The sequence below is a fragment of the Temnothorax longispinosus genome, chromosome 6 (assembly GCF_030848805.1).
Source record: "Temnothorax longispinosus isolate EJ_2023e chromosome 6, Tlon_JGU_v1, whole genome shotgun sequence".
NCBI lineage: Eukaryota > Metazoa > Arthropoda > Insecta > Hymenoptera > Formicidae > Temnothorax > Temnothorax longispinosus.
The window spans coordinates 10,355,512-10,370,754 of NC_092363.1; the positions used below are offsets into that span (position 1 = coordinate 10,355,512).

The 15,243-nt window shown below is 31.6% G+C and overlaps 1 protein-coding gene across 5 annotated transcripts; it reads left to right on the plus strand.

Annotated features, from left to right (window-relative positions):
* Nucleotides 1-1,095: 1,095 nt before the first annotated feature.
* LOC139814614 (odorant receptor Or2-like) lies at nt 1,096-14,843 on the plus strand. Of its 5 annotated transcripts, none has more exons than XM_071781018.1 (9): nt 1,100-1,324; nt 1,480-1,599; nt 1,669-1,786; nt 12,535-12,796; nt 12,946-13,116; nt 13,245-13,335; nt 13,413-13,546; nt 13,727-13,853; nt 13,935-14,842. In XM_071781018.1, exons 1-9 carry the CDS (start codon nt 1,160-1,162, stop codon nt 13,983-13,985), a joined length of 1,239 nt encoding a protein of 412 aa, XP_071637119.1. In that variant the 5' UTR covers nt 1,100-1,159; the 3' UTR covers nt 13,986-14,842. The 5 variants fall into 5 exon arrangements, with proteins under 5 accessions (XP_071637121.1, XP_071637119.1, XP_071637122.1 ...); XM_071781016.1 differs by having other exon boundaries at nt 1,103-1,324; nt 13,721-13,853; nt 13,935-14,841; XM_071781019.1 differs by having other exon boundaries at nt 1,105-1,303; nt 13,721-13,853; nt 13,935-14,840.
* The last annotated feature ends 400 nt before the right edge of the window (nt 14,844-15,243 follow it).

Sequence of the window (15,243 nt, forward strand, 5' to 3'; positions counted from 1 at the left end):
TCGGAGAGAAAATAATATTTAGAATATTTAAAATTTTCGACGCGCAAAAAATTTTACTTTTGACCTCCGAAAACTCGTTTGCCTTAATGAAAATCACAACATAGCATATAATCTCACTCAACTCCGTTGGTACATGGGCACCATAAGTAGTGTTTACAATATTAATGGCGAGTTCACACAACATACAGATTTCAAGATAATTGTAGTGACGACTCCGCCCTGGACCCCTATTCTGTAACTTGTAACGACAGTGTCGGTATCGTTACGTTGTCGTTGCGCAGGTATACTATATGGAAAAAAAGCTGCGCAACGATGACATAACGATACCGACACTGTCGTTAGAGTTACAGAATAGGGGTCCTGGTCTCTCTCTCTCTCTCTCTCTCTATAATATTAAATATTTATTATTAACAACACATGGTTTGCATTAGATAAATTTATAACAATTACTTCTTTTTTTTCTAAGCATTTACGCATATGTTTTCGTTGAATTGCTATTTCTTCTATTTTATATTAACTATAATTATAATTATACATTATTATTTATTTATTATGCAAAGATATTATAGACTCATAACTTTGTTCAAATTCATATAATTATTTTGAACTTATAATATAAACTCTTATCATACTTATCATACTTATTAATTTCTGTAACGTGACTTTTGTAACGATTTCCTAATTTCTACATCTCAGCAAGTTTCAGTAGATCAGTACTATGAATGTTCAGGTCCCAAATTCTTTCCATTATGTAGGAAAGATAGCCAATTAATTACAGTTTATATTTGGATATATTCCGCACAAATCGTCTCGCATTTATCGTAGCAGGATGAAACCACTATTTCTTTCTGCTGAGAAAATGATACTTTCACACACGTTTCGTAATTTTCATATAATTCCTGTATGAGATGTGATTGCAGAAGTTGTGTTGCAAACTATGTAGTACGTAATGTAGAGGCAACGTCCTATATCGATTAATTTAATACACATTTCCACGACGTATGACCGACGTTTGACAACCCAGAATTATCGAACTGACAATCTGATATTATTGTAATTATATTGTTCTCCTCGTTTACGTCACTTTTCCTTCATACCGTGTATTTAACAAAGGGAGCTGTCTCGCGATGGTACATTTGCACAGTAACCTGCGTACGATATGAATATAGAAATGGAAAGATATTATGCCGTCAACAAATTCTTTTTGTTCCTACTTGGTGGTTGGCCGTATCAGCGTAAAGTAATAAAAATATTGATACCGTGTCTTGTGACAATAGTGCTCTATTCTACCATTGTAACTCAGGTGATGCATCGTATTAATTATGTAGGTAGTAGTGCAGATACCAGTGATCGATTGAGAAATGTTGCGAAACAGAATTTAATTTAAAATAAATACAATCCAATTTTTTTCATAATAAAAAATAGGTTTGTGACATACTTATACTTTAATGTTGCTAATATAATTATTAATTTTTACAGGTACTTCTAATATACGACACTTGGGGTGATCTAGATATTGCCGTTGAATGTATAATTATCATTATTGTTGTTTTGGGTTCTAACATAAAGTTAATTAATATTGTTATAAACAATGACAAAGTAAGTTATCTTCAATCAATATCGGGAATGCGTATTTATTATTAATACTTTCTTTGCATTGTTAATCAGTTTCGACGACTATTGCAACTTATGAATAAACATTGGGAGCTTTTTAATAGCGAATTTGAGAGTCATATCTTGAGATATAATGCTGGTATCAGCCAAAAAGTAGCTAACTATTTTGCAGGTACAGAAATAATTTAATTTTCAACTCTCGAAAGAGAAATTGTTTATCGATTATTGTAATCGCAAGAATGTTATGTTTAATTTTTCTGGTGTAAATAAGGGAAACTATTTTCCAATTAGAATTAATTCATTCAGTTTGACGTATATTATTATATTTCAAAAAAAGATATGAAATTTTGAAATTAAATTGCGCCAATTGCAAAGATTATGTATAAATTCGAAAATCCAACCTAAGTGGTAGCTTTATTTCTCTTTCACAAAATTATGTTACCTAACTTAACTCAAGTGACATGTATATCAAAAAAAGATATGAAATCTTTAAATTAAATTGCGCCAATTGCAAAAAGAATATGTATATTGCTTTGAAAGATAATTGTTGTGCAACTACTTTAAAAAAATAAAACTCAAGTGGTATCTTTGTGTTCCTATTCAAGGGTCTTCTTATTCCAACCCAAGTGGTAATAGTTTCTTAATTCTTTTTAACAAATTTCAAATTTTTAATATTACAAAGACTCATTTTAATTACAAAGAATTAAAAAAGTAACAATACAAAGTAAAAATATTTAATTAAAATAAAATAAATAAATTTTTCTTTTAAAAAAACTTGGCGCTGCTTTTTTACTCCTGTCGCATTCTTCCCTAAATTATGTTTGTTTTTTTATTCAATAAAAAATCTTAGTATACTAATGTTTAAATTTTAATGTTTAAATTTCAAAGTCTAGCAGCGCCAAGTTTTTTTACAAGAAAAATTTATTTATTTTGTTTTAATTAAATATTTTTACTTTGTACTGTTACTTTTTTAATTCTTTGTAATTAAAATAATTCTTTGTAATATTAAAAATTTGAAATTTGTTAAAGAGAATTAAGAAGCTATTACCACTTGGGTTCGAATAAGAAGACCTTTGAATAGGAACACAAAGATACCACTTAAGTTTTATTTTTTTAAAGTAGTTGCACAACAATATTATCTTTTAAAACAATATACATATTCTCTTTGCAATTGGCGCAATTTAATTAAAAATTTCATATCTTTTTTTGAAATACATGTCACTTAATTGAGTCAGGTAACATAATTTTGTGAAGGAGAAATGAAGCTACCTCTTAAATTGGATTTTTAAATTTATACATAATTTTTGCAATTGGCACAATTTAAATTAAAAATTTCATATCTTTTTTTGAAATACATGTCACTTGAGTTAAGTTAGGTAATATAATTTTCTGAAGAAGAAATAAAACTACCACTAAGGTTGGATTTTTGAATTTACAAAATATATTGCGTGTACTTGGCGCCTTTTTTTTACCTTTTTTGAAAAAGGTAATTTTGTACTAATATCACCCATTTTGTAGTGTTAAACAAGGGGATATGTAAAAAATTTTTATTTTTTATTTTTTAATTATTCACGAAATTAACAATAACAATAAATTAAATTTTTATTGAATTAGCAAATTAGTAATTAGTTACAAAAAATTACTATTTACATAAAAATTAATAATATTTAAGTAAAAGTAAATTATACACTTCTCACAAAAATTAAAGGAACACTAAATTTATCTTTAAAAATAGGCAAAATTTAAGCAGCTGTAACTTTGTTAAAAGTGAACAAAATATAAATTTAAATTTAAATTTAAAGCTTAAAACCTCTACTTTCGACAGGTTACTATTATTTTTTAGTTTCTGTGAGTTTGGTAACTTTTACCTATAAAAAACTACGAGCTGGACAAAATAGAAAATTTTTCTTTTACTTTGTGGGCCTGTCACGTGCACAAAAAAATCTACGAAAATTTTCAACTTTCTAATGTGAAAGCTTGAGTACTGGACAGAGGAAGAAATACTGAAATCTTAGCATATGTCCCATCAATTCTTAATGATCATGATTTGCATACATGTACCACTTCAGATTACGTTCTGACATATGTTGCTGGATATGTAGCAAGAAAAGGAAATAGATTTTGTAAAGATATAAACAATAAAAATTTTATTTGCGAAGAATGTTTAAAGACATTGGTTTTACAGCCAAATGATGAAATACCAGAGAGACGTAAACTAATTGAAATAAAAACGAAAGGATATTTGATAAATCCTTCAATAGCTTTGTTTAATTTGCTTTCAAGTCTAGAAAAAGGAGTAATAGAAGGAAGAAAATGTGGAGAAAATAATATTAACACATTATTTGTAGTAATGGAATTGATTGACGAAGAAAAAAATCCTATAACTTTCCTGGGCTGTGAAAAACATAATTACGAATTTACTAAAAACATTATCTGTTTTTATTTAATAACACGAATGTTCTTTCTGGTCAAGCAGGCGAATAAAAATGATAATACTAAAAAAGAAAAAAGAAAATGTTCAAAATTGGTTCATTTAAATGATCCAAATGTTTCAAATGTGGATTTTCAAATTAAAGAAACAAATGCAATTGAAACTGTGATACAAATGAATAATGGAAAAAGGCGTAAAATTGGAACAAATATTAGAAATAACTAAAATGCGTTAATATAAAACTAAAATAATAATAAAAACTTGTTTTTTGAAAACATTAATTTTTTATAATTATAATATACATATATTTAATACATATATTTTTTTGTAAGTTTAATACCAAGTTAAACAAAATGTTTATTTTAGAAATTAAAGCACACAATTTTATTTTACAATACAATTATTTTATAATACAATTTGTCTAACATTTATTTAATTTCCAATTTCTTTATAAAAATCATATGTGTGTATATATATATATATATATATATATATATATATATATATACATAATTATATACATACACGTAAATATGTATACATAATTTACATTAAAATAACATAATACCTGATATGATACTCTTTGTATCGTACAAATATAACAATTTCAGTATCTAATATGAATTAAACTATTGAAATAAATATTTACATATTACAATTAAATTTACATTTAAGCTATCTTAATTTCACGATTGTTTCCTTTTTCTTATAATTTATCAACAATTTGTAACAATTCATTTAATTCTTCAATATTTACAATTACAATAAATTTTGAAAGAGAATGAATTTCATCATTTATGCAACTATAAATGGTGCAATATAATGGTGCAACTATAAACAAAAAGAAAAGCACTACCAACACCTACAAATGATTCTGAAAAAAATAGCGCAAGCGGATTTGAGATATCTCCAAAATTGGCAAAGTTACTCTTTTTGTTTATTGCAAAAATATAATAACTTTTAACAGTGCAACTACAAACGAAAAGAAAAGCACTACAAACAACTACAAATGATTCTGAAGAAGATGGCGCAAGCGGATTTGAGATATCTCCAAAATTGGCAAAGTTACACTTTTTGTTTATTACAAAAATATAATAACTTTTGAATGGTGCAACTATAAACAAAAAGAAAAACACTACAAACAACTACAAATAATTCTGAAGAAGATGGCGCAAGCGGATTTGAGATATCTCCAAAATTGGTAAAGTTACTCTTTTTGTTTATTGCAAAAATATAATAACTTTTGAATGGTGCAACTATAAACAATAAAAAGAAAAGCACTACAAATGATTCTGAAGAAGATGGCGCAAGCGGATTTGAGATATCTCTAAAATTGGCAAAGTTACTCTTTTTGTTTATTGCAAAAATATAATAACTTTTGAATGGTGCAACTATAAACAAAAAGAAAAGCACTACAAACAACTACAAATGATTCTAAAGAAGATGGCGCAAACGGATTTGAGATATCTCAAAGTGGGGTGCGAGTAATTTTTTTAATTTTTATTATTTTTAATGTATTAAACTACAAACGAAATTTTTGTTACTACAAACAACTACAAACAAAATGCTAACGTTTTCTGTAAAAAAATTAATTTTTTGGAAGTCGGATGCCAGGTTCACATAGGTTTGGTCCTTGTGGACCTGGAAGGCAACAACGAGAAATATACAATAATCGTTAGTTACGAAGATGCGGAAAAAGCCCGAAAAGATTACTACTACTGCTACTAAATTAATATAATTAATATAATAATAAATAATTTCGATATTTTTATAAATTTGAAAACTGTTATTTATTTTATAAACATGACTTTGCAACATTATTGTTTAAGTACAAGATTCTTTTTTATATATTTAGAATAGATGCTCCTATCGTCGTGTCTAAGATAGGTTAAGATAGGTTATATTTCTTTCGTATACGGGTGCGTTTCGACATTCACTGGCAGTACTGGCAGTACTGTGGTCGTCGTTCCGTTATTCCAGCCTGAAAGTAACAGCAGCAATATAGAAACGCTCCTGCAGTTCTACTCAATGACGTCATATCGTCAGTACTTAGGGCTGGTTTATAATAGCCGTAACCGTTGATTTAAGCCGTAATCTTTAAGAAATTGACCAATCACAGTCGATTATTCTTCTCACATTCGACTGTGATTGGTCAATTTCTTAAAGATTACGGCTTAAATCAACGGTTACGGCTATTATAAATCAACCCTTACAGTGAATATCGAAACGCACCCTAGAGCGAAAAGGGTTGGGAAAGTTACTTTTTAAAAATAACTAGTTACAGTTATCGTTACCGAGTCAAAAAAGTAATTAGTTACAGTTACTAGTTACTGATTCTCAAAAGTAACTCGTTACAGTTACAGTTACTTAAAAAGTAACTATTAGTTACTTTTTCAGTTACTTTTTTAAAATGTTAAAACAAGATTACAGAATAAAAAGTTTAATTTTAACATGATAATTTTAAACTTAAAATTCTTAAATAAAATGTATTATATATGAAACTAAAATTATATACATATATGTATATTATAATATTATATAATTATATATGCATATTATATATTATACAGGGTGTCCTATGAGTCCTATGACTCGAGGTCCGGGTGTGTTATTGAAGTCATTTAGAGTTGAAATTGTTTAATAAACATTAAACATATCTCCGTAAATGTTCCTAACAGAACCACAACTATTGAAAGTTAATATGAATATTTGAAACATTTTCAAATCCTTAGATTACTTTCTTTGGGGGCATATGAAGTCAGTAGTTTATACAGAACAATCTCGCAATAGGGATGAACTTGTGAACAGAATTATGGATGCAGCAACGCAAATAAGACATTCTCCTGGCATGGTGGAGCGAGCTATTAGATCACTTTTACCTTTTGAAACAGTTTTTTAGGCTTCCTGGGAGAAGCCGCTGATCAAGGCAGCGACATAGACGCACTTGACATCCCTGCTTTCACTCTCCCTTACGACGACTTGGCTACCAGACCTGTGTTTTGTCTGTCGAAGAAAGATTATTATTTTTCTTCGACAGGAGATCTGTCGGTCTCCTCAACCGACAAATCAGGCTCTTCCACATGTACCAATGGTGTTTGAGTAGCTCATCGGCTGGCAATGCATCGAAAGGAATATCCCTGATTTTGATCTCGGTGAATAGGCTTTTTAGCGAATCCGCTGATTGTTCATTGGCGCATTTATATAAAGATGATTACGCTATTTCTTTCTCAGGAATTTCTCATAAAGGTGGGAACTAGCGCACTTTCGAAGTTCAAGGATCTGCTGATCAGCTTTCTGATCACACCCACTTCACCGACATCTAGCCCTCGTTCTAGAAGGCTATCCTGATTATGCTCTTATCTTAATCGCTTGGGCGCAAGAACATAATCTTCGATCAGTGACCTTGGGCTTTTTGCCTGGGTGACTGTCCGACAGATTGGAAATATTGTGGCTTAAAAAAAGACACGCTTTTACGTGTCACATGTTGACCATATCTTTCTCTCTTTGTCCTTTGTATCCGAAGAGTAGGACTTTGGGCTTTTTCAGCCTGTCCTTCTCTCTGCAGCTGCTTTTTATAACAACGTCTGGCAGTGCTGCTATAGCGAACTCGAGTTTTAGTTAGACCCGATTCCGCAACTGGGGACTCCTCTAGTCGTTCGCTCCCTAGGAAAACCATATATCTTGGAGGACTTTGTTGGAATTATTTCAATTGTTAAGGCCTCCGCACAATAAAAAATATAAAAAACAAGGAACAGATATTAGCGATTAGGACTAAAGAATCAAGAATAAAGTTGGATGCACGATGAAAAATACAGGCAACAGAAACAATGAATAACACAAGCAATAGATTTTATTGGAAGCCGTGTATTAATACTACACCAGTTTTATTCCTGATTTCTTATTTCTAATCGCTAATATCTTCTTTGTTCCTTATATTTTTCATTGTGCGCGGGCCTTTATTGTTATTTCTGGAACAAAATGGAACTAAATTCTATTTTTCGTCCCACAAATACCCGCGATCGCACGATTTCATCCGGATAGAGTCGCGAATGCCTGGAATTTGGTTCGTATTCCCGAAGGGCACACGATATCCGGGAGGCACCGTGTGTGACATAACTCGATCCCCTTGCGCCACACAGCAATCGGTATAGTATAGCTTATACCTTGTGTGGGAAATTTCCCTTCGTAGATTGTACTCACAATCAGTTACACCTCTGAGTGCGACCTTATACCTTATACCTTTCCACCATTCCAAGATGAGATAAAAATCCGACACATACACTATAGATCAGAGTACCTATTCTTATAGGTCTGGGTACCTATTCTTGAAATCGTTTGTTATTAAACAAATTCGTTTTTGGCGCCAATGAATGCCAGTCAGTTGGCGCCACTAATCATTGCGTGTGTAAACTTACCTTAACTATAAAAGTAACTGTATTAAAGTAACTTAAATTAGTTACAGTTACCGAAAAAATGTAACTAAGTTACCGTTACAGTTACCAAAAGAAAAATGTAACGCAGTTACCAGTAAGTTACCAAAAAAAGTAACTTGTAACGGTAACTAGTTACAAGTAACTAGTTACTTCCCAACCCTGCCGAAAAAGTGCATTCGACTCGAGGCACGCGCCCTTCCAGCGTGAACCCGAGATACCATAGAGATCTCGTTACGTCTTCCTTTACCCCCTCCCTCGGATAGCCTTTCCTTCGCTATCCGTCGAACCAATGTACCTAAATTCCGGGGTTCTGACGTAACACTTACATTGACACTTTTGTTATCAACTTCACCTTTTACAATCGGCGCCCTAAAAAGCGCAGCTTTGCCATATTGTTGTGATAGTAAAATTTAACAAAAAATGAAAAATTTCTAAATACACAGTATTTTCACTTTTTTCTTATAATTAAACATAATAATCAATTATAACTTGATTTTATATAAGTTTAATGCAATATACAAGAGTTTGGTGAGGCCCTGCTTAAGCGCCTACAAAATAAGCTCCTCCATGAAAGGAATACCCTAATAACGTTTTTCCTAAAATTAAAAGCGACAGTTTTAACTCTCTCTCTCTCTCTCTCTCTCTCTCTCTCTCTCTCTCTTCCTTCTCTCTCTTACAGATTTATGTTGTACGCATCAAAATATACAAAATTGTGAAGTTTCAGCCAAATCAGTAAGAAAGCTCCTCTCCTTCATAATTGCCTTAAAAAATAATTATGTTAATGTTATGTATAATATTCCCAAACGATAATTTAATTATAATTATATTGCATAATCTTAAATCTTACCTTGTTAAGAACTTCATTACCAAAGAGTTTGCCATACTCCAAAGTAAAGTCTTAGTGTAAGATTAGTATCTTGGTGGCGGATATTGTCATGGAGGACCTTGAGACGCATTGTTTGCAATTGCTCAGTTTTCATATTTCCTTTTTCAAAAGATACGTTGATGACATTTTCGCGATTGTTCCTAGATCTAGTATTGACGAGTTACTTAAAGTTTTCAATAGTTATCACACCAGATTAAAATTTACATTTGAAATAGAAAAGAATAGTTCTCTAAGTTTTCTTGACACAACAGTGATTCGAGAGGGGACTGTGTTGCTTACGAACTGGTATCGAAAACCGACCTTTTCGGGGCGATACATAAACTATTTTTCGAATCACCCTCTTAAATACAAAATTAATATTATACGTAATCTTGTTGACCGAGCTATTCTTTTATCTGACGTACGTTTTCATAAGTCTAATCTAATCGAAATAAAAAAGATTCTATCAAATAATTGTTATCCAACAAAATTAATTAACAAGTACATTAACATCAGACTTAACGAGCTACAGACACGTCATAACAACAATAATAGTTCTAGCAGTAACAATGTAGCCCGGGATCCTCGAAAGTTTATCACTATACCGTATATTAAGGGTCTCAGTGACGGTGTTGGCCGTACAATGCGTGATGCAGAATTTAAGGTTCTCCTCACCATTCCGAAAAAGTTGGATTGTATTATTAGAAGGGGGAAGGATACGCTACCGAATCTTAAGCAAACGGAGTTGATATATGAGATTGATTGTGCTAATTGCAACGCTGCATATATTGGTCAAACAAAAAGGCATCTAGAGACACGGGTTAAGGAACATTTCTGTGATATTAGGAAAAATAGTGATAATCATTCTGTGGTTAGTAAACACCGTCTCACGCATAACCACGATTTCAATTGGCAACAACCAAAAATTTTATATAAGGAGCGACACTTTAAGAAACGAGAAATCTCTGAAATGTTTTTTATTAAAAAATGCGATTGCGCAACCAATCTTCAAAAAAGACACAGAAAGTCTGTCCGCGAATTACAACCGTGTGATTGGCGTCACCTAATTTACACTTTTGTTCTGCTCGTTTCCACCTGTGAACATATCTATTTATTTGTTATGTATCGGTCATTTAGTATGACTTCGTCTGTCACGCTGTACTGATGTGTTCGCAGTTATGGCTTGCGACGTTTCTTCGTTCTGCGCTACCGTTCTCATTTTCCGTTTTGACGCACAGAATATGTAAGCCTTTCATTTTACTTTGTACATTATTTATAACTTAACAATTCAATTTTATTCTTACTTTTCATTTTATGACTTCTGAGCGTTTTTATCTTTTTGACTATCGTGAGTTTATTTCACTTTTTTAGCTTTACGTGTGCATGATGTGGTTAGGGCACGATGTCAGCGACGTAATCGATATTTTGTACGCGGTTTTTGAGGATGCATAGCTTGATGAATCACTTGAGAAGAACCGAAATTGCGGTTGAAACGTTGTGAATTTTAAATATATTTATTATTTGGCCAGTTGGGTCGAACAAAAACGACTTTTGCTTAGTGTAAGAATTCAAAAAGTTAGTATCTAAATAGAGAGAATCCATGTATGCACTCAATCACGAGAAAATCCATTATCCACCAGTCTTCAAATATCTGTAGAAAAAATCCTTTAATGACTGACAACGAATATAAAAATTCAAGGTAAAGTTTGCATTAAAAATATAAACTGGTTTGTCCATCACTTCAAAAAACTTTGCTATTATAATTTTTAATATATTAGATATATTTAGATTATATATTGATTAATCCTTTTAGAATCTAATCTTTTTTGTGTGTGAGAAGAACATATTTAATTTAATTATTTTTTTAAATGTTAGAGATAGCTGAATACGAATATAAAATTTATCAAAATTTATTTTGTTGTTATTGCTACGTGAAAAATTAATATTTTCAGACACTAACAATAAGATATAAAATCAACGTCTATCATAAATAATATAATGGACTTGATTCAATTAATATTTTCACTTGCCTACAATACAAATTGCGCTACAGATCACTTTCTCGTTCTCTTCAACTTTTACAAGGCAGCAATTTACAAGACATTTACAAAACAGCAAATGCATACGTGTGTGATTTTGAATGCATCTTCTAATATATAATATTATATGATATACTGATGATCACACACACATACATACACACACACACACTATCTGTAACGTACTACGTTTACACGACCCTGGCGGAAAAAATTTCTATGAATAACTACAAAATTTAACTAGAAATAGAAATTTGTACATTTTTGTTGAAATATTTAATTTTTTGTAGAAATGGTTATTTTTTTTTGTAGATGTAGAAATATCTACGAAATAGTACCACAAATTACAATGTTCTCAAATAAAGAAATTATTGCAAGTAGTATTTTATAAAAAACTACAATTTATAAAAAATAGTACAAAGATCTACAAATTTTAAAAATTTAAGAAAAAACAAAATCTTAAAAAATTAAAACATTTGCTTACTTGTAGAATACTACAAAAATTTACAAAAGTGTTCCAATTCTAGCATTTTCATGTAGAATTTTGTAGTACTTCTTAAATTCATGTAGAATTTAATAGATTCTGGCAATTATATTTTATAATTTTTTGTAGTACCTACATTTTTATTTTTTTTTAAATTTTGTAGAAATATTTCCGCCAGGGATATGCTGTCTCTTTTCAGTGTAGCAACACTGTAATGGAGGGGACCCGGGGGGACGCTCGACATGTTCTCAAATGCCATCTATCGAGAAAAAAAGCAACCGAACGCGACGACGACGACGACGTATCTTAATTGTAAAATTTACCATTTCAGACTTTGCATCGTAATATCTCCGCTCGTAGGGCACGTAGCGGAAAAATAAAAACACTCTTATTTGTAAATCGACTGAAGCTATCGATCAAGCCTACTTAAAACTTGATCCGTTTACTCGTTATTGAGATCTCAAAATCTCGGGTACTCGCAACTCGTGCGTTCGCGTAAAAGAGTCACGGTGCGTCTCGCTCCGCGCGTACTTGGCGCGAGACACTACCGTGTCTCTTGATATTTTTACATAATTTATATAGAAATATAAAATACCCATGCCGAAAAAAGATGTTTTTTGATGTCTTTTGTAAGTAATAGATGAAGACATGTATGTTCTTTTTTCCAGTATACCTTAATGCGACCTTGATATTTAATTTACTAATTCCATTCACGCCAAAAATATTGGATATTGTAATTCCGCTGAATGAGTCACGGCCATTGGCATATGTATATCAGGCTGAACATAGAGTGGACAAAGAGAAATATTACTATCCAATCGTATTCCATTCTTATATTACGTGTATCATTGTAGTAGTAATTGTATTTACCGTTGATACTACATATCTAAAGTGTGTATTGCATGCTTGCAGTCTATTTACAGCTATCAGGTGAGTAAAATAAAAAACAAAATTATATTTTTCCAATATCTTTTATAAATGTATTTCTAAGACAGAATTTACTTATTATTGAACGAATAAACTTAGAGACTACATCAGTACAAAAATTGCACGCTAATTTACAACGTTTTATTTCAAAGCCAACGTCTTGAAAATATTACTGGCGAGGCAGACACTATATTAGATGATTACAAAAAAATACATTCAGGGACGCATTATCATTTAGGAATTTTCATGGAGAAAAACAGTTCTGCCGGAAATGATTATAGTGAATTGATGACTTGCTTGAAAAAACATCAACTTGCATTAGAGTCTGTACTACATAAAATTCTGTCGTTCATAGTATATAACAGCGGCTTTAACAATTTTAATAAAGTGCAGATTTAACCGTCCAATCTAACCATTTCTATTAAATCACTCTATCCAATCTCCTTTCTAGACACGCTCAAACGTTGGATTCCATGTTCACTCAAGCGACATTAATTCTTCTATCTCTGAATATGGTGATATTGAGTGTGATGGGAATACAGGTGAGCATTTAAAAAGTACATGTGTTCCCACTATGAATACTGAGAATAATTTATAACGCAATATTTCAATTTTACAGTTTATCAATAACCTAACGCAAGAAAAAATAATACAATACGTTTTTGTAACTTACGGTGTATTTATTCATCTTATATACATGTGTATTCCCGGACAATTGCTGATAGACCGGAGCGGAGAAGTTTTCGACAAAGCGTAAGAATTCGTGTTTTGTATAACTCTTTAAGCATTAGATGCAAAATAGTTTTTTAGTAACGGCAAATCTCTAAACGACTTTCTTTCTAACGTTTATACGTAAAATTGCATATAATTACGAATGACTTATATTGTTGATAATAAATCAATTGTAAGGCGCACCTTTTCTGTTAGGTACAGTTCAGAATGGTATACATTTTCCATAAAAAGTAGAAAATTATTAAGAGTACTTCTTTATAGAAGTCTCGCTCCGTGTACACTCACGGCTGGAAAGATGTTCGTTATGTCCACGACTATGTGCAGTTCGGTATGTTTGATTTACATACCTAGAAATAACGTTTTTTACAGTTTTACATAACGGTGTAAGAGATTGACATTCAATTTTAAGGTGATGCGAACTGCCATGTCATATTTCACGGCTTTTTTATCCATAAGATAAGGATATGCGACTGCAAATATATTATGTATATCTTCGCACAATTATATTATCTAGGAAAGTCATTAGCAAAGAAGCAAAAAAAGAAAATGAAGACAGTTTTGTGCTAACATAAAAATTATAAAAAAATTGTAGGTAATACAGATTTTATAAAAAAATACTTTTTAAAAAAATAAAAAAAAGAGCGCCAAATATCCGCATTCGTCAAAATAGCTATTGTACGAAACAATATATTGTTTTAATCTATTTTTGATATAATGGTACTATCAAACATTGCGCCAACTGAGCATGAGTTTGTACTCATTATAAAAATTCTTTTATCATACTTAATAGAATAGTAAAGTATTTAATGCAAAAGAATTTGTTACTGAGCATGAAAAAATTGTGTTTATTATGACATGTAATTGTCCTATTATTATGCTTATTAAAATAATATTTCGTCCAAAGAAACTTGACGTTGCTAAATAAACATGCACGCATATGTTTCAAATGAGAAAGGAAGCTGTTTCTCTCTATATATGTACAGATAAGGTCTTTTAAATCTATAAGCTACCTCACACATAGGTATATCTCTCTAGGTATATCTATTCACATTTTAAATCAAATTTGATGTTCTTCATTCCCACAAACTTCACACATGTACATAAAACATGAATATTTATATCACATGTGCGTCGAAAATGGCCCATTTCTTGCGCGCCATCTGTACACGAAATAACCAATTGCACACACGAGAAATTTCTCACTATATTTACGCACGTGTGCGGGAAATCTCACTAGAAAAGTACTTCCCACACGACGCATTGCTAACACTCTTCTTACCTTTTTCTCAATCCGACGCTAGCCACGCTATTGGACGGAGATTTTCATAGCATAGATCGTTTCAGAACACTTCCGAAATTGGCCGAAAACTACCCTTTTACCTCGACAATAAACAAACAGCCATAAAACGAAGCCTAAACATACGGGAAAAACAGCCGTTTAACGACTATTGTTACGTCCCAATAGATCGCGGCCGCGAAGGGGCGGTACTCGGATCGCTTATACGAGACTAGTCGCTTTTCGGGTTATCGAGCCAAGGGGTTCTATCCGGGGATACCTGCGACCGAGGTAATTCGCTATCCAGACGCTCGTCACCAAATCGTTTGCCCGATTCGCACCTTCACTGGGAGATTTAGATTCAGTAGTCCATCACTGTACGGTCGATTCAGAGGATTCGTCAGATATCGTTCAAACGGTTCTTCTACTCTAGTGCATGCGT

Coding starts and splice junctions, on each gene's coding strand:
- LOC139814614 (XM_071781016.1), top strand. CDS start 1,160: ATGAATATAGAAATGGAAAGATATTATGCCGTCAACAAATTCTTTTTG. Junction 1,600..1,668: donor TTGTTATAAACAATGACAAA/GTAAGTTATCTT, acceptor ATTGTTAATCAG/TTTCGACGACTATTGCAACT. Junction 13,854..13,934: donor CCACGACTATGTGCAGTTCG/GTATGTTTGATT, acceptor TTCAATTTTAAG/GTGATGCGAACTGCCATGTC.